General features: G+C 38.5%; 7 protein-coding genes across 7 annotated transcripts; 6 read left to right on the top strand and 1 right to left on the bottom strand.

Annotated features, from left to right (window-relative positions):
• Positions 1–5: 5 nt before the first annotated feature.
• LOC108839888 (pentatricopeptide repeat-containing protein At1g13040, mitochondrial) lies at positions 6–1,102 on the top strand (the record flags this gene model as incomplete). The annotated part of the gene is made up of 1 exon (XM_056987625.1): positions 6–1,102. A coding segment is annotated over one exon (1,095 nt), but the record flags the coding sequence as incomplete, so codon positions are not given.
• A 569-nt stretch (positions 1,103–1,671) lies between these two features.
• LOC108836664 (uncharacterized) lies at positions 1,672–3,095 on the top strand. The gene has a single exon (XM_057006896.1). The coding sequence runs from the start codon at positions 1,985–1,987 to the stop codon at positions 2,936–2,938; it is 954 nt and encodes a 317-aa protein (XP_056862876.1). The 5' UTR covers positions 1,672–1,984; the 3' UTR covers positions 2,939–3,095.
• A 642-nt stretch (positions 3,096–3,737) lies between these two features.
• LOC130510517 (proteasome subunit beta type-5-B-like) lies at positions 3,738–5,874 on the top strand. Its single transcript, XM_057006900.1, has 8 exons — positions 3,738–3,813; positions 3,971–4,103; positions 4,198–4,327; positions 4,577–4,683; positions 4,959–5,093; positions 5,186–5,289; positions 5,376–5,476; positions 5,574–5,874. Exons 2-8 carry the CDS (start codon positions 3,984–3,986, stop codon positions 5,699–5,701), a joined length of 825 nt encoding a protein of 274 aa, XP_056862880.1. The 5' UTR covers positions 3,738–3,813; positions 3,971–3,983; the 3' UTR covers positions 5,702–5,874.
• A 698-nt stretch (positions 5,875–6,572) lies between these two features.
• Positions 6,573–8,652, top strand: LOC130510496 (cytochrome P450 71B7-like). Its single transcript, XM_057006860.1, has 2 exons — positions 6,573–7,631; positions 7,921–8,652. Exons 1-2 carry the CDS (start codon positions 6,738–6,740, stop codon positions 8,530–8,532), a joined length of 1,506 nt encoding a protein of 501 aa, XP_056862840.1. The 5' UTR covers positions 6,573–6,737; the 3' UTR covers positions 8,533–8,652.
• A 1,167-nt stretch (positions 8,653–9,819) lies between these two features.
• LOC108862444 (cytochrome P450 71B7-like) lies at positions 9,820–11,597 on the top strand. The gene is made up of 2 exons (XM_018636584.2): positions 9,820–10,742; positions 10,864–11,597. The coding sequence occupies exons 1-2, from the start codon at positions 9,840–9,842 to the stop codon at positions 11,482–11,484; spliced, it is 1,524 nt and encodes a 507-aa protein (XP_018492086.1). The 5' UTR covers positions 9,820–9,839; the 3' UTR covers positions 11,485–11,597.
• An 8,487-nt stretch (positions 11,598–20,084) lies between these two features.
• Positions 20,085–24,472, top strand: LOC130510482 (glycosyl hydrolase 5 family protein-like). The gene is made up of 4 exons (XM_057006834.1): positions 20,085–20,592; positions 22,605–22,852; positions 23,241–23,758; positions 23,844–24,472. Exons 1-4 carry the CDS (start codon positions 20,122–20,124, stop codon positions 24,332–24,334), a joined length of 1,728 nt encoding a protein of 575 aa, XP_056862814.1. The 5' UTR covers positions 20,085–20,121; the 3' UTR covers positions 24,335–24,472.
• A 143-nt stretch (positions 24,473–24,615) lies between these two features.
• LOC130510487 (cytochrome P450 86B1-like) lies at positions 24,616–26,444 on the bottom strand. The gene has a single exon (XM_057006843.1). The coding sequence runs from the start codon at positions 26,241–26,243 to the stop codon at positions 24,663–24,665; it is 1,581 nt and encodes a 526-aa protein (XP_056862823.1). The 5' UTR covers positions 26,244–26,444; the 3' UTR covers positions 24,616–24,662.
• Positions 26,445–27,329: the final 885 nt, after the last annotated feature.

Genomic DNA, 27,329 nt, shown 5'->3' with positions numbered 1-27,329 from the left:
ATACTATACTTATTAATGGGTTGTTTAGAGTTGGTAAGGTCACTGATGCTGTTGAGATTTGGAATGAGATGATTCGTAGAGGGATTAGTCCGGATAATAGAGCATGTGCAGCACTTGTTGTTGGGTTGTGTCACGCTCGGAAAGTTGATTTGGCGTATGAGATGGTGGCGGATGAGATCAAGAGTGCAAGGGTTAAGCTTAGTACAGTGGTTTACAATGCGTTGATTAGCGGGTTTTGTAGAGCGGGTAAGATAGAAAAGGCGGAAGCTTTGAAGTCGTTTATGAGGAAGAGTGGGTGTGAGCCGGATGTTGTAACGTACAATGTGCTGTTGAATTTTTACTATGATAACAACATGTTGAAGAAAGCGGAAGGGGTGATGAGCGAGATGGTGAGAAGTGGGATACAGCCTGATGCTTATAGTTATAACCAGTTGCTTAAGCGGCATTGCAGGGTTAGTCATCCGGATAAATGCTATTCCTTCATGGCTAAAGAGATGGAGCCTAGAGGATTGTGTGATGTTGTTTCCTACAGCACTCTGATTGAAACGTTCTGCAGGGCGTCAAACACTAGGAAGGCTTACAAGATCTTTGAGGAAATGAGACAGAAGGGGGTAGTGATGAATGTGGTGACGTACACGAGTCTTATCAAGGCTTTTCTTAGGGAAGGTAACTCTAGTGTTGCGAAGAAGCTCCTCGATCAGATGACAGAGTTAGGTCTGTCACCAGATCGCGTATTTTACACAACGATTCTGGAGCATTTGTGTAAATCCGGGAATCTCGACAAGGCTTATGGTGTTTTCAATGACATGATTGAGCACGGAATCACACCGGATGTGATTTCTTATAACACCCTGATAAGTGGCCTCTGCAGGTCTTGTAGAGTGAGTGAAGCAATGAAATTGTTTGAAGACATGCATAGTAAAGAGTGTTGTCCTGATGAATTAACTTTCAAGTTCATTATTGGAGGACTCATACGGGAAAATAAATTATCCGCAGCCTACAAGATTTGGGATCAGATGATGGATAAAGGATTCACCCTTGATAGAGATGTGTCTGATACACTCATAAAGGCTAGCTGTTCAGTGAGTGCTGATGCTTAGGCATAATGAGGGTATAAACCTTTAAAATTGTCAAACTTGCCTTCTCCTGTGCAAAAATATACCGTCGTGGTCAAAACTGTGGCGGCATGGAGATGCTGATACAGAGCCATTTAAGCCACAGAGCCATTTAAGCCTCTATTGATACCTGCTGCTGCTTGGAGAGAAACAAAAGACTTATCAGGTTTGAGCTAAGTTATTCCTTTTCTAGACAATTGAATACGTGGATGAGTTTGCATAGACCAACTAAATATTTACCTATTGTTTCAGCTGACTTGAGTTGACATTAATACTTCTGAAGGGTCATCATTTATGGTCAGACTATGGAACAAGTCAGCCAGCTCTCTTGCGTTAGTGATGAAACAGTTTCTCTTAACTCAGTGTGGACCAATCCTCAGAAATATTACACTGAGGATTGATCATTTTGGACTGAGGAGTAACCGTGTTCAAGTGCAGCCTCTGATAGCTACTACGTTGTTAGAATGTGATTTAACCAATAATGTTTAGGTTCTTGATATGTTAAGAGCTTTTGATCTATTCTGCTTCGAGTAGCTGCATCTTAAAGGCTGAACGCCAAAAGGTTAGCTCAGATTTTTATCTCAATGGTTACTTTTGTTCCTTTAGTTTCTGAGGACTTTTGTTCCTTCTCTTTACATTTCTTTCCCAAAAAAATTTGATAACGAAAAAGGGATGATGGTTACAGTTTCGTTTGCTTGATTTTTGGTTTTTTACGTACAAAAAGATTACTTGCTTCCTTGTGTCGGTCTCCTTTAACACAAGAATCATACTTGAACTTCTCATTAAGCTATCTCTATCTCTCCCTCAATAAAAAACACTCAAAATTTCTACTTTCTTGCTATCACACAACTCATTTAATTGATGCTTCGATGTCTTACCACCACCACTATGAAACTAACCCTCACTTCGTTCAGTTCTCGCAGGATCAACAACATCCTGGTGGTCCCTCTAGCTCATGGACCTCTCCGGACAACCACCAGGACCCGCAGACTCACCCAGTTCCTCCATCCAGGCCAAGAATAAATACTAGAGGTCGCAACCAGACTGAGCCACCTGAACCACCTTCCTCAAGACCGTTGCCACTGAGGCCAGAAGAACCTCTACCACCACGCCGTAATCCAAACTCCGGCAGGCCTTTGCTATTAAGCCCTGAAGATCAACAACGACCTCCACACCATGGTGGCTATGAATCTAAACCAACTCCATGGTGGACAACTCAAACACGACCAGCAGCTCATCAACCACGTTCGAAACGGACCGAACCCATGAAACTATCAGCCACAGTCTGCTGTGCAATTCTCCTGATCATCCTGATTCTCTCCGGTCTCATCCTCCTCCTCGTCTACCTCAGCAACCGTCCACACTCACCGTACTTCGACATCTCAGCAGCGACACTAAACACCGCAAATCTCGACATGGGCTACTCCCTAAACGGAGACCTCGCCGTCGTGGTGAACTTCACAAACCCGAGCAAGAAAAGCGACGTGGACTTCAGCTACGTGATGTTCGAGCTCTTTTTCTACAACACGCTCATCGCGACAGAGCACATCGAGCCGTTCATAGTTCCAAAGGGAATGTCCATGTTCACGAGCTTCCATCTCGTGAGCAGTCAGGTCCCTATCGAAATGGCTCAGAGCCAGGAGTTGCAGCTGCAGCTTGGAAACGGTCCTGTGTTGCTGAACCTGAGGGGAACGTTTCACGCACGCTCGGACCTCGGGTCGTTTATGAGATACTCTTATTGGTTGCACACCCGTTGCAGCATCTCGTTGAATAGCCCTCCTTCAGGGTACATGCGTGCAAGAAGATGTATTACGAGACGCTAGCGTTCTGCGAGCGACTACGAGTATATTACTTCTGTTTTGTTTTATGCATTTGATGATCATACAAGTCAAATATATAGTTTTTTTTTTGTAGTTTTTTCATATGTTTCTGTTAAATTTAGAAAAATAAACTAAATTGCTAAAGGGAAAGTACATTTCATCTTGTAATAATAGTAAATTTTAATTAATTTCATAATTTTCTATGAATAAAATAGGTTAGCTGGAGTAATTTTTTTTTTTTTTGGTTCAACAACAACTTAAAATTACTCCGACTCAAGTTCTTACAATGGCTTATCAGCCTCCAAACATGAATTCAACCACATAGACGACATAGAATATAACTTAGGGACAAAGGACGTAAACGTAGTAGTCTCCTTCGCTATTCTATCCGCTGTTTTGTTATCACTCCTAGGATAAAACACCACCTCATAATCTCCATTTGCTGACAGAGTTGCAGCTATATCCTGTATGATGGGTTCAAGTACTTGTCAGACTTCAGCTGCAGGGAGTCTGTTTCAATAAGCACTTTCCGATATCCAAAGCCTGCCAGTGTGTGAACAGCACATCAGATTGCTTCAGCCTCCACTTCTATCGCCGATCTAACCTCTGCCAGCTTCTTTCCAGCTTCTGTTAGCTGGAGTAATTAAGTAAATCAAATCACTCATATGAATTTATTTGTTTCTGAAATCAACCACACTAGCTAAATTAGAAATTAAGAAAATGTGATCGGCCCAATAACAATTAACAGGCCATAAATTGAGGGCCTAGTATGGCCCATATATGATTCTCTGTAGTTTGCCCAGAGCTCAAGAAACGATCTATTCGTCACTAGAGAGCTACTTCTTCGTCCTCTCTCTCTCTCTCTGTTCTACAGTAAGGTACGTTTCCAATCCTTAATCGAGCTCAAGTATCGCTTATAAAGATCGTTTTTGAGAGAAAAGCACTTTGATTGGCATCGAGTTTTGGTTTATCTCAGGCTAGATTGATTATCTGTGATTTTACTTCCAATTGGGGTGTTTTGAAATGATTCTGTAGGGGTTTAAAAAAGATGAAGCTGGATACAAGTGGGTTCGAGACCTCAATGCCTACGATTGGCTTCGGCTCTAGCAACGATATGCTTGATGGGTTTACTACAGTGCCCTCCTTTGATCTTCCCCGCACCACAGATGTGAGACTTTCGTGATTTTGATGAAAATTCTATTGGGATTCTTCCTCTGTGTACTGTAGCAATGTGGGTGATTGATTGGTTTTGGGGTTTCTAGTTTGATGGGTTTCAGAAAGAGGCAGTACAGATGGTGAAGCCTGCCAAAGGAACAACCACGCTCGCTTTTATATTCAAAGAAGGTGTCATGGTCGCTGCTGATTCTCGTGCTAGCATGGGTGGATATATCTGTATGTTTCTCTCTTTTCTATCTGCTTACTTTTTATATGTTTTTTTATAGTTGCTGGTGTTTCGTTGGGAACTCTCTGGAATATTCCTAAACAAAATATTCATACTTGCGATATAGTTTTGACTGTGGCAGAAACATATAGGATGGGAGATTATTAGTTTAATCTTGTTTTAGTTTTGTGAATCATTTTTTTTTTTTGTGGTGATTTCTGCTGAGGTTTTGATATCGATTTTTCTCAAATCAAATGCAGCCTCACAATCTGTGAAGAAGATTATTGAAATCAATCCTTATATGCTTGGTACAATGGCTGGAGGTGCTGCTGACTGCCAATTCTGGCACAGAAATCTTGGAATTAAGGTACATAGACCATTTTTCTTCTTCTTCTTCTTCTTCATGTCTGCACTGATGGTTGGAATTTGCTATTTATCTTCATTTCTATGGCTATCTTGATTCCTGTTGCGTTTTTCAGAAAGCAAGATTCATTTTTGCCTTGTAGCAATAGACTTCAGTTACCGAATAACAGAATTACTTGAGTTGCATGCTAATTTCATTGTCTATGTTTATTTTCTTCATCTTTCTACCGTTTGTTGAAAAACTATGGCTAATCTCTTGGGTTTTTTTTTTCTGTCAAGTGCCGTCTACATGAGCTGGCAAACAAGAGGAGAATCTCTGTTTCAGGAGCTTCAAAACTTCTGGCAAACATGCTCTATTCATACCGTGGAATGGGTCTTTCTGTCGGCACTATGATCGCTGGATGGGACGAAACTGTAAGTGAATACAAACATCATATCTTCAGTACTATTCTTTTGTCTCTCACCCAAATGAAAACATTAAGATTCTAACTTCTCCGTGGATATAGGGTCCTGGACTATACTATGTTGACAACGAAGGAGGAAGGCTCAAGGGAGACAGGTTTTCAGTCGGTTCTGGTTCACCATACGCTTACGGTGTCCTAGACAGCGGGTAAATACAAAACATGTTCATCTCTTATTATCTCCAATCCCAAAAGCTAAAACACCTATAATCTAATCTTACTCCTATTATCATAGGTACAAATTCGATATGTCAGTTGAAGAAGCTTCCGAGTTAGCAAGGAGATCAATCTACCATGCGACATTCCGTGATGGAGCCAGTGGTGGAGTTGCTAGCGGTTAGTTGTCCCAAATTTTGATACAAAAACTTTCAAGATACTGAATTGAGTATAATATAATAAGATTTGTTCTCTTGTCATATGTTCGTTCAATCAGTGTACCACGTGGGTCCTAATGGATGGAAGAAACTGTCAGGAGATGACGTTGGGGAGCTACACTATCACTACTACCCCGTTCCACCAGAAACTGCGGAACAAGTCATGGAGGAAGCAGCCGCTGAGTAAGGAGATCCGTTTTACTTCCAAATGATTCACTCTCTTTTATGTGTGTTTTGCTATTTTAGTAAGTATACTGAGTTTTTATCTAGCTCTCAAGTACAAGGTTCTCCTTTTTTTTTATCTGAATCTGCAAATACATGTTCCCATTACTTTGTTCAAGCAGCTCTTTTTAACTCTCACCCTGTGTTTTAACATGAAATAACCTGTGATTGTTTTGAACAATTTGGTTACTTTAGTTGTTAAAACATGTAACTAATTTTTAATAACAACAAGTGTATAGATTAGCTCCCGAAACAAGACATAGGTGGAGTCATTAATTACATTTTGTTGACATAGTAGTTGGAGCGGGAAAACAACTTATTATTAGTAGAACAAAAAGAAAAAACATTAACATCATTCAAAAAAAAAATCATTGACTTAGCCTTGGGTCATTTTTATAATCATGATTGGGTTTGCATTTTTCTAGTGAACGATATTAAAGGTTTACACGAATCCATCTAAACCTCTGTAACACGTAAGAGTTTTTGGGGTTTTTTTTTTCTTAATTGTTTGCAAAACAATGAGGTTGATCTTAACCTCGTTCAAGTTCTTCGCTACTGAAAATATGAGTGTAATCTCTTTTGAATGCAGCATCTTTTCACTAGTAAGTTCCTTTCTTATTCACTTTTGTTTTCTTGCCAGTTAAAAGCAGTCGACGTAAATAGTAAAATCTGTGCGTTGATTGAGTGATACATTCATAAATAAAGGACGAGATAAAAGAAATGATATTAAAGTCAAATGGTGCGTCCAAATCGGTGATAGGATTTGATGATAGTGTGAGACAAATATATTATGCATCCACTACCAACACCATAAAAGCGATTTTGAATCAATCGATGCAAACACGTTGTTGTCTGATTCAGAGAAAAGGACACAACTACTCATTATTAACTCACCAGCTTGATTGTCTTTTTTTTTTCTTTTTTTTTTCTGAGCAAACTTGATTGTTTATAATTTGATCACTGGAAAAAATACAGAAGAAAGATAAAGAGAGAAAAAAATAATGTCAACTTTCCTCTGTTTCATCTTCCTATTACCCATTTTCTTGATCTTCTTGAAAAATCTCAAACCTTCTAGATGGAAGCTTCCTCCAGGACCAAAGAAGCTTCCCATCATCGGAAACTTACACAACCTCCAAGGAATGCTTCATCTATGCCTTCGAGATCTCTCCCAAAAATACGGACCAGTGATGCTTCTCCGGTTCGGGTTCGTGCCTATGGTTGTGATCACGTCCAAAGAAGCAGCAGAGGAAGTCCTCAAGACGCTGGATCTCGAGTGTTGCAGCCGACCAGAGACGGTTTCGGGCAGAACTGTCTCTTACAACTTCAAAGACATCGGGTTTGCTCCATACGGCGAGGAATGGAAGGCGCTGCGGAAGCTCTCGGTGGTGGAGATCTTCAGCACGAAGAAGCTTCAGTCTTTCAGGTACATCAGAGAAGAAGAAAACCATTTGCTGGTTAAGAAACTGTCTGAATCGGCTTCGACGCGCTCCCCTGTGAATCTGAAGAAGACTCTGTTCACATTAGTAGCGAGTATGGTCTGTAGGCTTGCGTTCGGACAGGATCTCCATACGTGTGAGTTCATCGACGAGGATAGCATCGCGGAGCTTGTTCAAAAGTCTGAGATGGTTCTTGCCAGCTCTGCTTTCTCTGATTTCTTCCCTGGAGGAACTGGTTGGCTCTTGGACAAGATCACGGGACAGAACAAGAAACTGAACAGTGTTTTCTCGGAGCTTGACGCTTTCTTCCAAAACATTCTCGATGATCATCTAAGGCCTGGGAGAATAGTTCTTGACAGTCCAGATGTAGTCGATGTGATGATTGATATGATGAAGAAGCAAGAGAGTGATGGTGACTCTTTCAAGCTCACTACCGATCATCTCAAAGGAATCATCTCGGTAATCTTCTAAACTATATTTGTAGGTCTGAATAGTAACACGTTAAAACAACTATGGTGCGATTATAATAGTGACAAAAATATATAGATTCATATATAGTTAACAAATTTGTCACTATTTACTATTTACTGAGGTACGGTGCAGTTTAAAGTTTTAACCATTACCTTACCGTTTGAAGCAAATTTTTTTTAGCTCTTTAGTGGTTAAATCGTTATGTTTTTGCATGAATAAATTTAACATTCATTTAAAAAAATATAAAAAATAAATAGCTATGTCTATGTTATGTCAGGACATTTTTCTTGCGGGAGTAAACACAAGTGCAATGACTTTGATATGGGGAATGACCGAGCTGATCAGGAACCCTAGAGTGATGAAGAAAGTGCAAGAGGAGATGCGGACAACACTTGGGGACAAGAAGGAGAAAGTTACAGAAGAAGATGTCAACAAGCTTCATTACTTCAAGCTCATGGTGAAGGAGCTATTCAGGTTACATCCAGCAGCTCCACTATTGCTGCCAAGAGAGACATTGTCAGACATCAAGATCCAGGACTATGACATCCCGGCGAAAACACAGATCATGGTCAACGTTTACTCCATCGCACGTGATCCTAAACTATGGACAAACCCGGATGAGTTCAACCCTGATAGGTTTCTAGACATGTCTGTGGATTACAGGGGACTGAACTTCGAGCTTTTGCCGTTTGGTTCTGGCCGGAGAATCTGTCCTGGGATGACAATGGGGGTCGCTACTGTGGAATTGGGTTTGTTAAACTTACTCTACTTCTTTGATTGGGCACTGCCTGTAGGGAAAACGGTGAAGGACATTGACTTGGAAGAGGCAGGGGCTATTGTTATCGGCAAGAAAGTCAGCCTTGAGCTTGTTCCACTTCTTCATAAATGATTATGTATTTGATATTTCTTTGTGTGTGTGTATTAGTCTAAGACCAATCCTACCTTGGTTACTAGAATCCCTTGACATTATAATTTTCAAAGCAAAAATGGATTTTGTAAGTTGCTACTATCTAAGTCTTTCACATACAAATCTAAATGATGACATCTTTGGGAGCATATGGATTTGTTGAATGGCGTGGGCTGGATGTCACCGTTTGGACTGCCTAAATCTATTGGCTGAATTGTAGAATGGTGGATTATAAGATGACTGTATAGATAATTTTATAGTGTTTTTTATAGTTTGTTGCAATAGTCTATATTTATATCATACTTTTGGTTCTAATAAAATTTTGAAAAATACTATGACACGTACATTTTATCTCGTTTGACATGGGGGTGATGAAAATGACATTAGTTCAAACCACTAATCTTTAGCTCTTTGTTAATATCAGGAAGCTATTTTTGGCATAAATAATTTGACTAGACTGCAAAGTAGTTTTAATTTTCATATGACTTTTTATTTATTATGTTATATAGTTTTAAGTAATTCTACCAACTAATTTCTAGTTTTTTCTATTAATCATTTAAACAAAAATTCCACCATCGTTTACATGCATATTTATTTTGTTCGTTTTCAGACAGAGCTTACATAAACTTTTACTAAAGATTAATATTTTTTTAAGATTAATATTTATTCTTAGTACTTTATGTATTTTATGATAATCATGTTTAGCAGATGATATTATAACAAATATCGATACCTAGTACAAAATATGATTAACTTATATTTTATTTTATTATTTACAAATCTCCCATAAATAAATAAAAAGTACATTATTTTTCTAGACCATTGACCCATGTCTTAGAGTCGTAAACAGCCTTGATTAATGTAGGAGTTACGTATACCATACAAATCAAACGATTATTCAAACTAAATAACACGTTTTCCAAGGCAACGACGATAGAGATACTAAATCAAATACTCCCTCCGTTTCTTAAAGAGTGTCGTTGTGACATTTTTCACATAGATTAAGAAAGTTGTTGAAATATATGTAAATTGTAATTAATTATACCTCTTTGACCAATAGTATTTTAGATAAATAAAATTATCTATAAAATCATTGCAGTTTGCAATTAATTTTCAGCTGAAAGTTAGTATAATTTACATTGGAATTGTAAAATGACACTCTTTGTGTAGCAAGAAAATGAGTTTAGAGTGACACTTATTATGAAACAGAGGGAGTAATTGTCTATATATATCGTTTGATCTAAGCTCAGCTCTTCATCCAACACACAAGAGAAATAGAGTAGCAAACCATGTCAACGTTTCTCTACATCCTCTTTCTTTTAACCATCTTTTTAGTTTCCTTTTTTATCACATCAAAGAAACCCAAACCCTCAAAATGGAAACTTCCACCTGGTCCCAAGACACTCCCGATCATCGGAAACTTGCACAACCTCAATGGGCAGCCTCACAAGTGTTTCGTAAACCTCTCCAAAAAATACGGACCAGTGATGCTTCTCCGTTTCGGATCAGTCCCCGTGGTCGTGATCTCATCTAAAGAAGGAGCAGAAGAAGCTCTCAAGACCCAAGATCTCGAATGTTGCAGCCGACCAGCAACCGTCGCGACAAGAATGATCTCTTACAACTTCAAAGACATAGGGTTCGCGCCTTACGGCGAGGAATGGAAAGCGTTGAGGAAGCTCGTGGTCGTCGAGCTCTTGAACATGAAAAAGTTCCAGTCATTCGGTTACATCAGAGAGGAAGAGAATAACTTACTGGTCAAGAAACTAACGGAAGCTGCTCTGACACGATCCCCTGTGAATTTGAAAAAGACCCTTTTCACCCTCGTCGCGAGTATCATCTGTAGGCTCGCGTTCGGGATAGATATCCACAGATGTAAGTTCGTGGACGAGGACAACGCTGCGGATCTAGTTCACAAGTTTGAGTTGCTCGTCGATGGTGTTGCATTCTCTGATTTTTTCCCTGGAGTTGGTTGGCTTCTCGACCGAGTTTCCGGACAGAACAAGACACTGAACAATGTTTTCTCGGAACTCGACACTTTCTTCAAGAACATTCTCGATGATCATCTTAAGCCTGGAAGAACAGTATCAGACAACCCTGATGTCGTCGACGTGATGATTGGTCTAATGAAAAAACAAGAGGAAGATGGAGATTCTTTCAAGCTCACCACAGATCATTTCAAAGGAATCATCTCGGTAAGCATTTCTAGGTTAATTTTAATTTTAATTTAAAAAAGAAATAACCGACAACTTGGATGCCAAGTCTGAATGTTTCATCCGGATGTGCCCATAACCGGTCATGCTTAATTTGTATCAGGACATATTTCTTGCTGGAGTAAACACAAGCGCCATCACAATGATATGGACCATGACAGAGCTGATCCGAAACCCTCATGTAATGAAGAAAGTGCAAAACGAGATTCGGACAACACTTGGGGACAGCAAGGAGAGACTCACAGCAGATGATCTAAACCATCTTCACTACTTGAAGAACGTGATCAAAGAGACGTTTAGGTTACATCCAGCAGCTCCACTATTGCTGCCAAGAGAGACCATGTCTGACATCAAGATCCAAGGCTACGACGTCCCCAAGAAATCTCAGATGATGATCAACGTTTACTCGATCGCACGTGATCCAAAAATCTGGTCCAACCCGGAGGAGTTCAACCCTGACAGGTTTCTCGACAGTTCCGTGGATTACAAGGGACTGAACTTTGAGCTTTTGCCGTTTGGTTCTGGTCGGAGAATCTGTCCCGGGATGAACATGGGAATCGCTACTGTAGAGTTGGGACTGTTGAACTTGCTATATTTCTTTAATTGGGGATTACCTGAAGGGAAGACTATCAAAGACATGGACTTGGAAGAAACAGGATCGCTTATTATCAGCAAGAAGTCAACTCTTGAACTTGTTCCACTTCTTTATAACTTAAACAAATAGTCCATAATAAGATACATGTATTTGTTCTCTGCTTCAGATTTTTTTGAGTTTTGTAATATATTTTTTGTTATATTAAAGATCAGGTCATACATCTGAAAGATTGGATTGTCAAATCAGATTTTTTTAACATGAGAAATGAATTAATAAGTTAGAACTAATAGTGTTAGGAGGAAAAAGGCAGACTCTTGTCATCCCTGACCAAAACATGATCTCCATGGTCAGACGCGTTATTATCTCTAGCCGCCCACGTTACCGTCACAGGGAAACATTATTAGTGGAATAAAAAGACTATTTGGGATATTAAGGTCTCTTTTACGATACTTTATTAATAGAATAAACAGCTACGTACTAGAGATTAAGGTCTCTCATGTGCGTGGTAGCTATTTTGCTCTTTGTTTTCAGTGGGATGCATGTGTTGGTTGATCGTTTGTTTGGACTAGGGCTATTAATCTTGTAGGTTCATTGAATCTTTCAAGCTTATATCCTTCCATCCTCATTTAGTGTTATGAATAATAAGTCTTCTCCATTGGTTTGTTGCACGGTATGTGTTAATAAGGTTAACTTCTTATAAAGATGTCAAGTTCAAAAATTTACACAAGTTAGGTGAAAATTAGGTGGGTAGAGAGGTTAGACTTTTGTTCTGACCTTTGAGTTCAAGCCAATCGTTGTATTTGAACTATAACAAGCTGCAAATCATATTTACTTGATTACTGTTTGTCTGGATCGGAGGACCAATCCGATTTTAACTAATTAGCTGGTTTTCAAACACTATAGTAGATAATAGTCCACTTGCACAACTATGAAAAAATACAATGAATGTATTTAAGGATAATGTCAACTTTCAACTTTCAATCGTCAATAACTTGTAAAATATGAAGAAGAAAAAATTACTGTTTTAAAGTAAGATTTTATATATAAAATATTCCAAATGACCAAAAAAGAATTGTACGTTCTGAATATCTAAAACTTGCACGTTTCCTTATAGCAGTCACGATCCACGTGGGTATTATAGATAATATAGATTACGAGGATCTATATATTTATATGAAACTGATTCAGTCTCATTGATTTGATTCAACTACATGCTGTGTTAGCTGGCATCCTGTAGACCAGCATGTTAACGTACCAGTACATACTCCCAAAGAAACAATAATACAAACAAACGACGACTTTGATACTTGAATTCGAAAGTGACTTCGAAGTACCTCACTTTGAGTTTGATTGAACTCTTCAACACGAAGACAGTCTTTCAGTTTTATCAGAGGAAGAGAATGACTTGTTCCTCAAGAAACTGTTTGATCATGCTTTGATACGACCCCTGGTTAATCTCACAAACACCCTTTTCACACTGGTCTTTAGGTGAAAAGAAAACTATAGAGATAATGATAAGTAGTTATAGATAATGACATATATTGTATTTGTACTTATCGTTTCCTAAGATATCTAGGTTACTCTCTTGTATATAAACTCTACCTTGTACGTTAATAAAGTCAATACAGTTCATATTCATTACATGGTATCAGAGCAAAACGATCTTATACCTAAAATTTTTTTTTTTACTCGTGATTAACGTGTTCTATCATGACTACTTCTACTATTGATTCTTCTACGTCTACTGGTGCTATCACGTCCGCTTCTACTGATTCCTTGACTACTACTACGGCTGGTCTCACGGCTTCTTCTACTCCTGCAACACCATACAGTCTTCATCATTCCGATAATCCAGGCTCGCTGATCACCCCTGTGATTCTCAAGGGAGATAACTACTCTGAATGGGCAACAGAGTTTTGGAATTCCTTGCAAGCCAAGCAGAAGATTGGTTTAATTGATGGATCTATTCCCAAACCATTGACAAACCCAGATCTTGCTCGATGGACTGCTGCAAACTCTATGATCGTCGGTTGGATCAGAACTTCTATTGATCCTACTGTTCGCTCTACTGTGAGTCATGTACCTGATGCCTATCTACTGTGGGAATCTCTTAAGAGGCGATTCTCTGTTACTAATGGTGTTCGCAAGCATCTCTTACAAGATGATATCACCAATTGCAAACAGAACGGAGATACTGTCTTGCAATATTATGGCCGGCTTTCTAAACTATGGGAGGAGTTACAGAACTTCCAAACTACTCAACCATGCACCTGCACTGCTTCTACTACTATTGAGAAAGAGAAAGAAGACGCCAGAGTTCATAAGTTCTTATTCGGACTTGATGCATCTCGGTTTAGCGCCATTCGCTCTCAAATTATCGATGAAGATCCACTTCCTGATCTCAACTCCGTTTATTCTCGAGTGATACGGGCTGAACAGACCATTCTCACTACTCGATCTTCTGAGATAAATCAAGACATCATCGGTTTTTCGGCTAAAACAGAGTCAACACCGACTGTTTCTTCTTCTGCAACCCGGAACCGTGATCCAAACCGCTTCTGTACACACTGCAATCGCAAGGGTCATGAGTCCTCCGAGTGCTTTCTACTGCATGGTTATCCCGACTGGTACAATGAGCAACAACGCTCTGCTCAGTCTTCTACTTCTCGTGGTCGTGGCGGACGATCAACTACCTCCGGACGTGGTCGTGGACGCTCTAATTCTCGTCCTCCTGCACCCGCTTTCTCAGGCAATGCGACAGCTTCATCTGAACAGATAGCTTCTCTCATTGCACTCCTACAGAGTCAACAAACTCAACTCTCTACCGATAAGATGTCTGGTAAAACTAAGTTAACAGATGTTATTATTGACACAGGCGCCTCTCATCACATGACTGGCGATATAAGTCTATTGCATGATATTCGTGATATACTTCCTTCCTCTGTTAGGTTCCCGAATGGTCGTGCAACTCATGCAACACGATCAGGAACACTACGTCTTAGCACAGACTATTCCTTATTTGATGTTCTATATGTTCCTGATTTCGATTGCACCTTGATCTCAGTTTCTAAACTCCTCAGACAAACGGGTTGTATCGCTATCTTTACTGATACTCTTTGTGTTTTACAGGACCGTTTTACGAGGACCCTGATTGGAGCAGGTGAGGAACGAGAGGGTGTGTATTACTTCACGGGTGTTACAGTTGCTCGAGCACATCGTACTGGCGCAGAGAAACAGTCTTCTTCAGTCCTTTGGCATCGTCGACTTGGACACCCTTCCTACCAAGTGTTATCTTCTTTACCGGTTTTAGATGGTTTTCAGTTTAATTTCGAACACACAAGTCCGTGTGATATTTGTTTTCGTGCTAAGCAAACTCGTGACAGTTTTAAAGAAAGTTTCAATAAAGCTTCAGAACCTTTTGCACTTATTCACTGTGATGTATGGGGTCCCTATCGAACTCCTGCTTCTTGCGGCTCTGTTTACTTTCTTACTGTTGTTGATGATTTCTCACGATCAGTTTGGCTTTACTTAATGCTGGAGAAATCACAAGTTGCTAGCTTACTACAAAATTTCTGCGCTATGTCTGTCCGACAGTTTGACAAGCCTGTTAAGACTGTCCGAACAGACAACGGTACTGAATTCATGGTTCTTAAAGCTTACTTTCGTTCACAAGGCATTCAGTTACAGACTTCCTGCGTTGACACACCTCAGCAAAATGGCCGCGTCGAGAGAAAACATAGACATATTCTTAATGTAGCACGCGCATGTCTTTTCCAAGCTCGTCTTCCGGTCAGCTTTTGGGGTCAGAGTGTTCTCACGGCAGCTCATTTAATCAATAGGACTCCGACTCGTCTACTCCAGGGAAAGTCTCCTTATGAAGCTCTCTTCGGTTCACCTCCTAACTACGAGGCTCTTCGGGTCTTCGGTTGCTTGTGCTACGCGCATACTCGTTCTAAAACTAAAGATAAGTTCAGTTCTCGTAGTCGTAGATGCCTATTCGTCGGCTATCCTTACGGCAAGAAGGCGTGGAACCTCTATGACTTGGACACAAACGACTTCTTTACAAGCCGCGACGTCACATTTGTTGAAACAGAGTTTCCTGGTTTTGATGACCAGTTACATGTCTCTCCTCCTCTTGCCCAAACAGATGATTACTTTGATGATTGGCTTCTTCCCTCGTCTCTACCTACTTCTACCATCACCACAACTCCTTCGTTTCCGCCATTAGTTCCTCCTACATCGGTACCTTCTACCTCTATTGCGCCTACGGAACGGCAGCAACAGGACAATATGAACTCTGTCTCTACTCCCCCTGTTGCGATTACTACTACCTCTGCTAATATACCTAATGCTTCCGCTATTCCTGCTACAACTACTCCTACTTCTATTCCTGCTGCAACCTCTACTCCTACCTCTCCGATGACAGTTCCATCAGCTACCACCCCCGTTACCTCTGTTTCTCCTTCTCACACACCACCTGTTTCTCCTACTAGAGTTCTACCCTCTATACCTCCTACTGAACCTCCTTCTCCAGGTCTCCCTGTTGTACTTGGTCGTGGTCATCGAGAAAGAAAACCTTCGGTTCTTCTTAAGAACTACATTGCTCATGCAATCTACACTCCTAATACACACTCTTCTCAATCTCCACCTGTCTCTGATAACGGTTCTTGTACTACGGCTCCAGGTAACACTCTCTACCCCATCACCGATTATTTGTCTGACGTTACTTTCTCGGATAGCCACAGAGCTTTTGTTGCAGCGGTTACTCTAGCTGTCGAACCGCGTTCATACAATGAAGCTGTCCAACATGAAGTATGGCGTAACTCTATGTCTGATGAACACGCTGCGCATATTGAGAACGGTACTTGGGATGTTACGTCTCTTCCTCCTGGCAAGAAATGCATCATTAGCATGTGGGTCTACAAAAATAAATACAATCCTGATGGTACTATATCTAGACACAAATCTCGCCTGGTCGCTTGTGGTAACAAACAAAAGGAGGGGATTGATTACAAAGAAACTTTTGCTCCTGTTGCTAAACCGTCTACTGTCCGTATTCTACTACAGATAGCCGCTGCTAGGAAGTGGGAAGTTCACCAAATGGACGTCCATAATGCGTTCTTACATGGTGATCTCCAGGAAGAAGTTTATATGCGCTTGCCTCCTGGTTTTCAAGGCTCTGATCCGACTAAGGTTGGTCGTCTTCGGAAGTCCATCTATGGACTTAAACAGGCACCTAGGTGTTGGTTCTCCAAACTTAGCGATGCTCTACTCTCCTATGGCTTTGAACAGAGTCATTCTGACTACTCCCATTTCGCATTTATACGAGGCAATATTGATCTGCACATTCTAGTTTACGTTGACGACTTCGTTATAGTCTGCAACAATCTCTCTACTCTGCATAAGTTCAAGGCTTATCTTGGTACTTGTTTTCATATGAAGGATCTCGGCAAACTCAAGTATTTTCTTGGCATTGAAGTAGCTCGTAGTAGCGATGGAATTTTCCTTTCTCAAAGAAAGTATGCCCTTGACATTGTTACTGAGACAGGTCTTCTTGGTTGTAAACCTGCCTCCACTCCTATGGAGCTTAATCACAAGCTTTTAACAGCAGATGGTCCTCCCGTCTCCGATGTTAAAGCCTATCGGCGCCTCATTGGAAGATTGATCTACCTTACTTTTACTCGTCTTGAGCTGTGCTACTCGGTCCACATCCTGTGTCAGTTCATGCATTCTCCTCTACAACCTCATTGGGACGCCGCGTTAAGAGTGGTGCGATATCTGAAAGGGTCTCTGTCTCAAGGTGTTCTTCTCCGTTCAGATTCTGATCTCCGAGTCACAGCCTATTGCGACGCTGATTGGGGTTCATGTTCTCTTTCTAGGCGTTCTATCAGTGCATACATAGTTCTACTTGGCAACTCTCCTGTCACTTGGAAGGCTAAGAAACAGGACGTCGTCTCCGCCTCCTCTGCTGAAGCAGAGTATCGTTCGATGGCTTATGCTCTACGCGAACTGAAATGGGTCAAACAGGTGCTTGTAACATTTGGCATCGATCACAAGGAGCCTATGCGCTTATTCTGCGACAGCAAATCCGCGATCTACATAGCTGCAAATCCTGTATTTCATGAGAAGACTAAACATATGGAGCGTGATTGTCATCAAGTTCGTGATGCTGTCAAAGCTAAGCTAATCACTACTGAACATATCACTACTAAGGAGCAACCTGCAGATATTCTTACCAAAGCTTTGCCTACTCCTACATTTGTTTACTTGCTGTCCAAGTTGGGGATTCTCGACGTCTCCCGCCAACTTGAGGGGGGGGTATAGAGATAATGATAAGTAGTTATAGATAATGACATATATTGTATTTGTACTTATCGTTTCCTAAGATATCTAGGTTACTCTCTTGTATATAAACTCTACCTTGTACGTTAATAAAGTCAATACAGTTCATATTCATTACAAAAACACTCAAAATTAAACATTATATTGTGTTTCCTTAGCTGAGCTTCTTGTGTCTGGTTTTTCAAAAATTGATGTGACATGGTGATCACATGTTACAACAACGTAAAGTAAGTGTAACCACGACCCGAAGAATACAACATCTACTCTACTTTGCTATAGTGATAGTGACTGGGCCGGTTGTAAAGAGACACGTCGGTTTACTGATTTCATGGTCCTCCAAATGCCATGAGACAGTCTCAAAGTCCTCTACCGAAACAGAGTACAGAACGATGTCTTTGGCGTTTGCAGAGGCCTGTTGAATGGGCTGAGACTCACTCTTCACTATGGGCTTTACATCTTGATCTGAGGCCTTGTTCCTATAATTTTACTCCCCGCAGCACCAACTCTCTCTCTCTCTGTCACAATCATCTTTTCAGCTGCTTTCCTCTCAACTTCTTTCTTTGCTTCTTCAGCTGCTCTGATTATCGCTAGCATCTAGAAGAACCAAAAGAGAGAGGGAAAGAACCGGCGATTATGAATAACCGCTCGGTTTAAATCAAATTTTCAAAAAGGGAAAATCAGAAACGAATGGTTCACTTTTAGAAAAAACAAAAAAGGTATCAAACTTCAAGTAAGCTACGTAAGTTGTGATTTTTCAAAATTATAATAAATTGTTTCTCTTTCTTTAAAAACAAAAAAAAAAGTATTAGTTTAGGGAATCTTGTGTTACACAAATCACCAAAAGAAGTATTTACTTGGACGTAGGTTTAAACTTTAACAGTCTTTCAAGTCTCTCTTAACTTGTAAAAAAAGTGTTACCGATATTACTTGAGACTAATTTTATCTTGGAATAAAATTAAACTGCGTTCAAAGTTATATATCTCGACTCTGTACTATTTTTCTGAATTTATAGATGTACATATAGTGGGGAAGGGGGTTTACAAAGTAGTGATGTACAATGCTAAAGTAATTGTATAACAGCTCACATAAATAAATGGCACTATTACATTTAAAAAGAAAAAAAACTAAAAAAAAAACTAAACAAGTAAATGGATTCAGATCGTTGGTAACTGCATTTGGTTTTGTATACGTAGACATTAATTACGTATATCAACGTAGACATTGAGTTGAAAAACTCAAGCGTTGTAGATGTTAACTAGTCTTCTTGATTCAGAGAATAATACACGTTTGGTTTAAAAAAAATGCATGTTTTAGAAAAAAAAATTGTTTTAAAAAGATATATTTTTATATTATCGATGCAATTTTTATCAAATAATAATGAAAGTTATGATTTTTTTTTTGAAAAATTATGAAATTTAAAAGCATTAATTATATTTTGTAAAGTCTTATTGGTTTCAAAATATAAAAATACAAAACTACACAAAATATACATTTATAACTGAATTTTAATATGTTTTATTAAAAAGTGTGAAAAATTAAAACATAGTATATTATTTTGAAATGTAGTGAGTAATACTGAAAAAATAAGGTTCGATTTTTTTCTTCATTGATTTATTATATTCACATATACCAAGTTTTCCATATAAACATCTAATATAATTAATTAATATGCAGCGAAAAAAAAGTCATCGTCATTTTAAATATTGATATTTCTTCTGGAAAATTAGCATGACATGCGAAAGAATGGAATGTACAATTATCAATATGGTTCATTAATTTTGATCATCGAAAGTGACATTTAATACATGTTGTTTTTTAACTTTGATTTGTTGTTTGAACGATTACTAAATATTTGATTTGAATTAATTGAAAGACGGTGCGGTGGATATACTGCTCACGTAGATGCCTGTTCGATACCTATTTTCAGGGGATGAAACGGCTATTTTATCTGTAGATGCTCACACGGATTTTAGTTAGAACCGTTACACGTTACACGCATTCTAGTTTTTTCTTATAGTTAGCGACGTTTCATTTTCAAGTATAGGATATTTGGTGGGAGTATCATATTCATGATAGCTAGATGGTTATGAATATTTGTTTTTTTGAATATAATGGTTATGAATATTTGGAATCTTGTAATGTGTTGAGTTTTAGCTTTATGAGACTTCTCATACTTGTGATAATGACACCAGCTACATACGTTTCAGGTACTCTAAGAAAGCTCATGCTAGAAAAAATTTATATACCAATATATCAAACGTTGGTTACAGTTAACACGGAGAGGAAGCCAAGAGGTATTAACGTAAAAAAGTTGGTAAAACATAACTTATAATTTATGATTTATGAACAGTAAAGGAAGAACATATTTTAAGAGCAGAGACATTTACTTCTCAGCCCTCTCTCTATAAATAAGACTCTTGTTAAATGATTGTCCAACACACAAGAGAAACAAGAAAACACAACTTCATACAAGCAATGACAAGAAAAGAGCCAAAACACATGTTTTGCTTTCTCCCATTCTTCTGTTTCTCATTCATTGCACAACACACCGTCCCAAACATGGCTTATCCACTCTCCACAAGCTCCCGTTGGATTGTCGACGAGAACGGCCAACGAGTGAAGCTAGCGTGTGTAAACTGGCCGTCGCACCTCCAGCCCGTGGTGGCTGAAGGGCTGAGCAAGCAACCGGTGGACGTTGTGGCCAAGAAGATAGTTGAAATGGGTTTCAATTGTGTTAGGTTAACTTGGGCGTTGGATTTGATGACTAATGAGACATTGGCTAATAATGTCACAGTGAGACAATCTTTTCAAAGCCTTGGTCTTAAAGATGACATTGTTGGCTTCCAAACTAACAACCCCTCCATTATTGATATCTCCCTCATTGAAGCTTTCAAGGTACTCTTTTACTAACTTCCCAATCTTTTCACTTCCAAAATTGTGTCGGTTATATGTTTTTTACAATAAATATGAGTTTTTAATTTTATTTTGAGAAACTTACATTTGAATTGACTCACAAGGAAATTAATGTATTCGAGACTGAATTCTGATGAAAATTTCGAAAAGTGTTTTCTTTTTTTTTTTACTGAAAGTATAGGTTTTATACTAAGATGACTTGAATATTTAACTGCAAATAGTATATATATCGTATATATGCATAAGCAACGTACGTGTCCTAGTACATCCTTTTTCATGTGTCATGTGAACATATAAAATCCGTTTCTGCTAATTATAAGAAATATGTCAAGTTCGAAATATATAAACTAGCTATTAATTCCATCGTTTTACCTCGACAATCCATTCGAATGATACATTGAATAAGATGAAATGGTCCTTCTTTTGAATGCTTGAAACATAAGATGCATCCTGGGTCCTCATTTACAAATGAATATGATATATACCTGTTTCATATAAGTGTCGTTGAGAAATCATAAGTGTCGTTCATATTCAATGCAGTTTATAAAGCATATCATCTACTGAAGTTGTAAAAACAAATCAATATCATCCGTACAAAGAAAATGACACATACAGAAACAGAGAGTATATATATATATATATATATATATGTCTTTTAGGTTAAGAGCTTTTGTGTTATAGTCTTTCTTTTATCTTTTTCTGCTTTTCTTAATTTGTTTCTTGATATGAATCGTATATAGTTTTTTTTGTAAAAAAGCTTTCAAATTAAAAAAACAAGATGTGATTTGTTAGATCACATAGTTTGGAAAGGTTGGGTACATAATGCAAGCAAAGAAAGAGTTATAAAAACCTAAGAGACTTTTACAACTCTTTAGTATTCCCAACTCAGAAGGTTTTTGTGCACATGAATCGTAGATAGTCTTAAACTAAAAGGGCATGTAGGATGGCACAATCTAAAAATTAAAATGAAACAGTTCAACAAATTTCCAAAGTTCAATTAATTTAATATTTAAAATTCCGTTTCAAAGAAGAATGAATTTCAAGTTTCGATGTGGCTTATCAAACTAACTACACGTATTAAAATTGTAGAAGAACCTAAATGTCTAAAGAACACGTCAACTCTTGTGGGAAACTTTACATAAACAAAATCTTCAATCAAATCTTGTTGGGGTCTGGTTGGGAATTGTTATCAAACAAAATATCCAGGAATCAGGTGTATGCTGAAATATGTCGATCGTCAATTTCTTAATTAAAAATTGTTTGGTAGTGGGTAAATGAAGTTAATATGTAACTTAAGAACACATAACACTCGTGACGTTTGTTTGGCCTTTTGCCTTTTCTGTCACATGATCTAATTTTATTCTCATGGACTTGTTCTATTCTTAATGCGTGTATAATGCAACATGCATAGAATCGATGTGAATCATATTTGTACCCAGAAGTTGGTAAGTTATTTAATGAAGGATTGAGTCTTTGTACCTGATTTTTAAACCCTCGTTTGGAGGTGAGACTACATAGCGACTAAGGTTCTTGAAACTGCAAAACATCAATATTGATCCGAATCTAAATTTCACAACACATCGTTTTTATTTCTTTCGATGATCTAATTAATCTTTATTCTCATATACTAAGTTGCATCTCCTATATCATGTATCATCAAACACTCAACCAAACTTTGCAACATTAGCATTTTATATCAAACCTATCTTTCGTATACTGTAGATAATTTGTCTTACGGATGTTATCAAACTTACGAATGACGATTCACTAATTAGTGAATTTATATATATTTTTTTCAAAAATGTAAAAAAAATAGGTGTAACAAGGCAGGTCTATAGAAGCAATGGCATAGTGGAAACATCACATGCCATGAAAATATTAAAAACCCGTGATATATCTAAAAATCACCAATGTTAACCGAAACCGCAATCCTATAATAGAAAAGTGAAAATGAAATGTCGATGATGATATGAGCTTATTTTCCTTTTGGGCAGATGGTGGTTACTACATTAGGAGACAATGACGTGATGGTTATATTAGACAACCACCTAACCAAACCAGGATGGTGCTGCGCCAACAACGATGGTAACGGTTTTTTCGGTGACAAGTTCTTCGATCCCACCGAATGGACTGCCGCTTTGAGTAAAATGGCAGCGACGTTCGACGGCGTCTCCAATGTCGTTGGCATGAGTCTAAGGAATGAACTTAGAGGGCCTAAACAAAACGCAAACGACTGGTTCAAGTAAGATTACTATTATTTACGCTATGCATACATATCATGTATTGCATCAAAATTTAGTTCTAAAGTTTAGCAAGTAAAAACTCTTTAAAATATGTTTAGCCTTTTTATTTTTAGATTTTTCTCTTAAAATACTATATATTTATAACAAATTTAATGAACTTTCCTAAAATACAGTACGTTAGTAAAAAACTAATTGATTAGGCATATGTATACAGAACATGCATGTTTGTTTTCTTGGATTTGTCGATGATTTAAAAATTTGTTCTAAAAATCAAAGTTTTAGGTTGAAAGTTGACCTTGAACAAACGGAAGTTGTTTTAATTGTACTCTTCGTTATAACTATTATTAATTAAATAAATCGAATGTTTTCCTTTCAATGTACGTATAGGTATATGCAACAAGGAGCGGAAGCAGTTCATGCAGCAAACAAGAACGTACTTGTAATCCTGTCCGGTCTCAGTTTCGACGCCGATCTCTCTTTCGTTAGGTCACGACCCGTAAAACTAACCTTCACCAAAAAACTCGTGTTCGAGCTCCATTGGTACTCTTTTAGTGACGGAAACTGGGCGACCAATAACCCTAACGATATATGCGGTCAGGTTCTAAACCGGATAAGAAACGGTGGCGAGTTTCTCCTTGACAAAGGCTTTCCCTTGTTCCTCAGCGAGTTTGGTATAGACGAAAGGGGAGGAAACGCAGATGATAATCGCTATTTCGGATGTGTAAGTAGTTGGGCGGCCGGTAATGATGTCGATTGGTCGTTATGGGCTCTTACCGGGAGCTATTACTTAAGAGAAGGCAAGGTCGGTTTGGTTGAGTATTATGGTGTGTTGGATTCGGATTGGGTTAGCGTTCGAAACTCGAGTTTCTTGCAAAAGATCACTCTTCTTCAATCTCAGCTTCAAGGTGCACACATAGCCAAAGCTACTTATAAGATTAAACAAGATTTGCTTCATTCACTAATTTTTTTTTGTTCGATTTGGTTTACTAGGACCGGGCCCTTCAACTGATGCTTACAATCTGGTTTTCCACCCATATACCGGATTCTGTCTTGTACGGTCTCTCAATGACACGACAATGCTTACTCTTGGTCCATGCAACAGTTCCGAACCATGGAGCTACACTAAGCAAACACTACGAATCAAAGACCAGCCTTTGTGTTTACAGAGAAACGGACCAGGAAATAGGGTTACGATGAATAAGACGAGTTGTTCGAGTCCCGGTTCGGTATGGCAGACTATCTCAGCCTCTAAGATGCACTTAGCTTCGACAGCAAGTAACAACACCTCTATTTGCCTTGACGTGGACGCAACCAACAATGTGGTGGCTAATGCCTGCAAGTGTCTCAGTAAGGACAGTTCTTGTGAGCCAATGAGCCAGTGGTTCAAGATCATTAAAGCCACCAGGCCATTGAAGGGCTCGAGACTGTACAAAAAGTTGGAGAATTTGTCTCCCAAGTCGGAATTGCTTAAAGCTCTTTAATTTGACTTGCAAACCTATTAGATTAGTTTAGTCTTCCTTTTAATTAGAAAAATTAATAATCAAGAAAACGTTAGAATATATCTCTTGTATAATTTCATTCCTTAATATATATATATTCTATAAAAAAATCATCTTTCAGTAAATTATTTGAATTATTAAAAAGAAAAATTGCATAAATGAAAATATATAAACTGAAGTTAGAGTTGTTACATTGCAGTTTTTGATACTACTACAAGAGAAGGGCAAATTCCTCTATCAAGTGTTATCTCTTGCAATGAACATGGCTCTAGCTAGTAACAACTTCTCCATGATATGCCACGTGGAATATTTACCTCTTCCCTTCCAGCGACCTTGGCGAGATGGTCACCTTAAGACCATGCTTCATGTACAAAGTTGTCGTTACTCTAGGGACAACAACATGATCTGGATCAACCTTGACCGAGTACCTCAACAAGACTGAAGCAGCGACTGTCTTCATCTGCAAGTAAGCAAATGTCTTCCCTAAACAAAGCCTTGGCCCAGCATTAAACACAACGTATTTAAACTGGTCGTCGCTCACGAAACTCCCTGCTTGTATCCATCTCTCTGGTCTGAACACCTCACAGTCTTTCCCCCATATCGATTCCATCCTTCCCATGGCATATATCGCAAAGTAAACCCTTGAACCTTTACTTAGAAACGTCCCATCAGGGAACACATCGTCTTCAATGGCTTGTTTCATCTCCATTGGGATTGGAGGGTAAAGTCTCATTGTTTCCGAGAGTGCTGCTTGTAGATACACCATGTCGTTTAGTTCCTTGACCGTGAAGAGACTAGTTTGATGATCTCCTCCTCTCTGTCTCAAGATCTCTCTGACCTCGCTGATGATTTTGTTTTCAACCTCTGGATGTCTAGTGATAACCCAAAAGAACCATGTAAGTGCAACTGAACTCGTGTCTCTCCCAGCTAAGATGAAACTCGTGCAGAACTGTCTGAAAAACTTGACTATAGAAGGATCTTTCTCATCGCTCTTCTTGTGACTTTCTATCTCGATGATTCTCGAGAGGACGTCTGATCTGTTCCCTAACGTTTTCTCCTCCTTGAGTTTGCAGATACGTTCAACGACCATCTTGTCTACAAACTCATGGACCACCTCAACAGCTTTCCTCAGACCTTTCTCATACCCTATGTCCAAGAACCTCATAGTCTTCCACACAAAAGGAGGAATCATGAACCTAAAAAGAGTAGATTCAGTTGCTTCTTCGAAAGCTTGAGCAAATGTGACAAGAGGAAGATCAGAATCCAGAGTTCCCGGGTTGTCACCAAGACCAGCGATGCAGATGTTGTCAAACGTCAAGCGCAAGAGCACATCTTGGAGATCAAAAGACTCTTGAGACTTTGAGAAACTCTCCATCACATTCAACAACTTCTCCCTCACCAAATCTTGCGTTGTCTGAAAAGAATGCTCCACAAACCGAGTCGAATGCATTTCTGTGATGATGATCCGTCTTTGCTCCTTCCAAGATTCGTGATCAGCGTTAAAGATACCGTCCTCGAGAAGATCGTTGAACCTTTCGTTGAAGTAGACGCCTTTGGGGAAGTTCTTGAAGTTGGTCTTGAGCATGTACTCAACGTTAGCGGGAACACATGTCACTGCTCCGTAAGAACCACCGAGCCAGATTCCGCGGTAAGGAAATGTACCTCGACATGTTTTTAAACACCTTGTGACCCAACCGTAGACATCGTTCCTGTTGAAGAAGAACTCTGGAGTGACACCGAACACTGGCCATGACGTTGGCCCTGGCTTCTTGGCTAACTTCTCACGCACGCAACAGAAAACAAACAGTCCTAACAACGCGAGAGAAACATCGAAGAGGCAAAGATGATTGTAAATTCTCTCTGTTAAAGACATGGAAGAGGCTTCAGACATTCTGATAAGCTCTCTCTATTTTGTGAAGTTTTCGTTTGATGTAAAAGTGAAATGACTGAAAGAGTAAATTTAGTATTCGTGCGTTTTATGTTTTGGCTTAAGAACACCACTTTTGTGGCTGTCTTCTGGAGACAGTTAGCTTTAAGTGGGTCTATTTCAAGAAGATTCAAGTTTCTTGTGAAACACGAAAGGTTTAGGTTCATATTGACAATGAAATTTGTGTGTTGGCAATATGCGCAAAGAATGCTCCTATAAATGCAAAATGTTCGCTCATGTCTTTGGTGACATGACCTTATAGTTATAAAGTCTTTTATTTTTCGATATTCGTTATACTGAAACAGAAGTGAAACCGTTTAGAATTAACATACAGTGCTTGGATCATTTAAATATATTGTCAAACAGTATTGGCGGAACGTACAGGTTTTGGATGACAAATGCGAATTGTGTGTTTATTGGACAATGAAGAAAATACATAGAACAAGAAGAACTCAAAAGGAATTACAGGTTTCTTTCTTGGTGCTATTCACTCACTAGTCACTATACTGAAGAAAGACTTAGAAACTCCCAAATACTATCAATGCCCTTCATCTAATAAAATGTATGTTTCAAACTTTACTTACTACAAATGGTAAAATACAAATTCACTTTTTGTATATAGCTGGATAAGGTTAGAGATAAAATTTATTTTCAAGAAAGATAAACAACAAAAAATTTGGGTATGCTTATATAAAATGTATAAATATGGTAATTGTTATAATTAATGATTTTAATGGAACTATATATCTACCTAAGAATTTTTAAAATATTCTTATTATTTTATCAATTATGTCATATTTTACACTGGTCTAGTCTAATTTGGAACCTGAAAATTTTATTAATTTATCATGTTTATTTATTAATTTATCAAATATCAATTTATAGAGTTTTTATGGTATCTACCAGACCACCACATGTTACATTACTTTTAATTTTCTAACTTTATTTGTAGTAAATGCATTTGCCTTATTTTTATTTGCTTCTATCCTATAAATAAGATTGCATTTTTTAAAAGATATACTCCAACTACAATTATGACAAATTAAACAT

Source organism: Raphanus sativus, chromosome 1, assembly GCF_000801105.2.
Source record: "Raphanus sativus cultivar WK10039 chromosome 1, ASM80110v3, whole genome shotgun sequence".
Taxonomy (NCBI): Eukaryota; Viridiplantae; Streptophyta; class Magnoliopsida; order Brassicales; family Brassicaceae; genus Raphanus; species Raphanus sativus.
The sequence above is the reverse complement of the archived record's forward strand: the minus strand, read 5'-3'. Positions and strand labels throughout refer to the sequence as shown.

Bases quoted from the DNA above. Each gene is read 5' to 3' on its own strand.
- LOC108836664 (XM_057006896.1), top strand. From the start codon at position 1,985: ATGTCTTACCACCACCACTATGAAACTAACCCTCACTTCGTTCAGTTC.
- LOC130510517 (XM_057006900.1), top strand. From the start codon at position 3,984: ATGAAGCTGGATACAAGTGGGTTCGAGACCTCAATGCCTACGATTGGC. The intron at 4,104-4,197 runs GTGAGACTTTCG...TGGGGTTTCTAG, and splicing joins ATCTTCCCCGCACCACAGAT to TTTGATGGGTTTCAGAAAGA. The intron at 5,094-5,185 runs GTAAGTGAATAC...CCGTGGATATAG, and splicing joins TCGCTGGATGGGACGAAACT to GGTCCTGGACTATACTATGT.
- LOC130510496 (XM_057006860.1), top strand. From the start codon at position 6,738: ATGTCAACTTTCCTCTGTTTCATCTTCCTATTACCCATTTTCTTGATC. The intron at 7,632-7,920 runs GTAATCTTCTAA...ATGTTATGTCAG, and splicing joins ATCTCAAAGGAATCATCTCG to GACATTTTTCTTGCGGGAGT.
- LOC108862444 (XM_018636584.2), top strand. From the start codon at position 9,840: ATGTCAACGTTTCTCTACATCCTCTTTCTTTTAACCATCTTTTTAGTT. The intron at 10,743-10,863 runs GTAAGCATTTCT...AATTTGTATCAG, and splicing joins ATTTCAAAGGAATCATCTCG to GACATATTTCTTGCTGGAGT.
- LOC130510482 (XM_057006834.1), top strand. From the start codon at position 20,122: ATGATTGTCCAACACACAAGAGAAACAAGAAAACACAACTTCATACAA. The intron at 22,853-23,240 runs GTAAGATTACTA...ATGTACGTATAG, and splicing joins AACGCAAACGACTGGTTCAA to GTATATGCAACAAGGAGCGG. The intron at 23,759-23,843 runs GTGCACACATAG...TTGGTTTACTAG, and splicing joins TCTTCAATCTCAGCTTCAAG to GACCGGGCCCTTCAACTGAT.
- LOC130510487 (XM_057006843.1), bottom strand. From the start codon at position 26,243: ATGTCTGAAGCCTCTTCCATGTCTTTAACAGAGAGAATTTACAATCAT.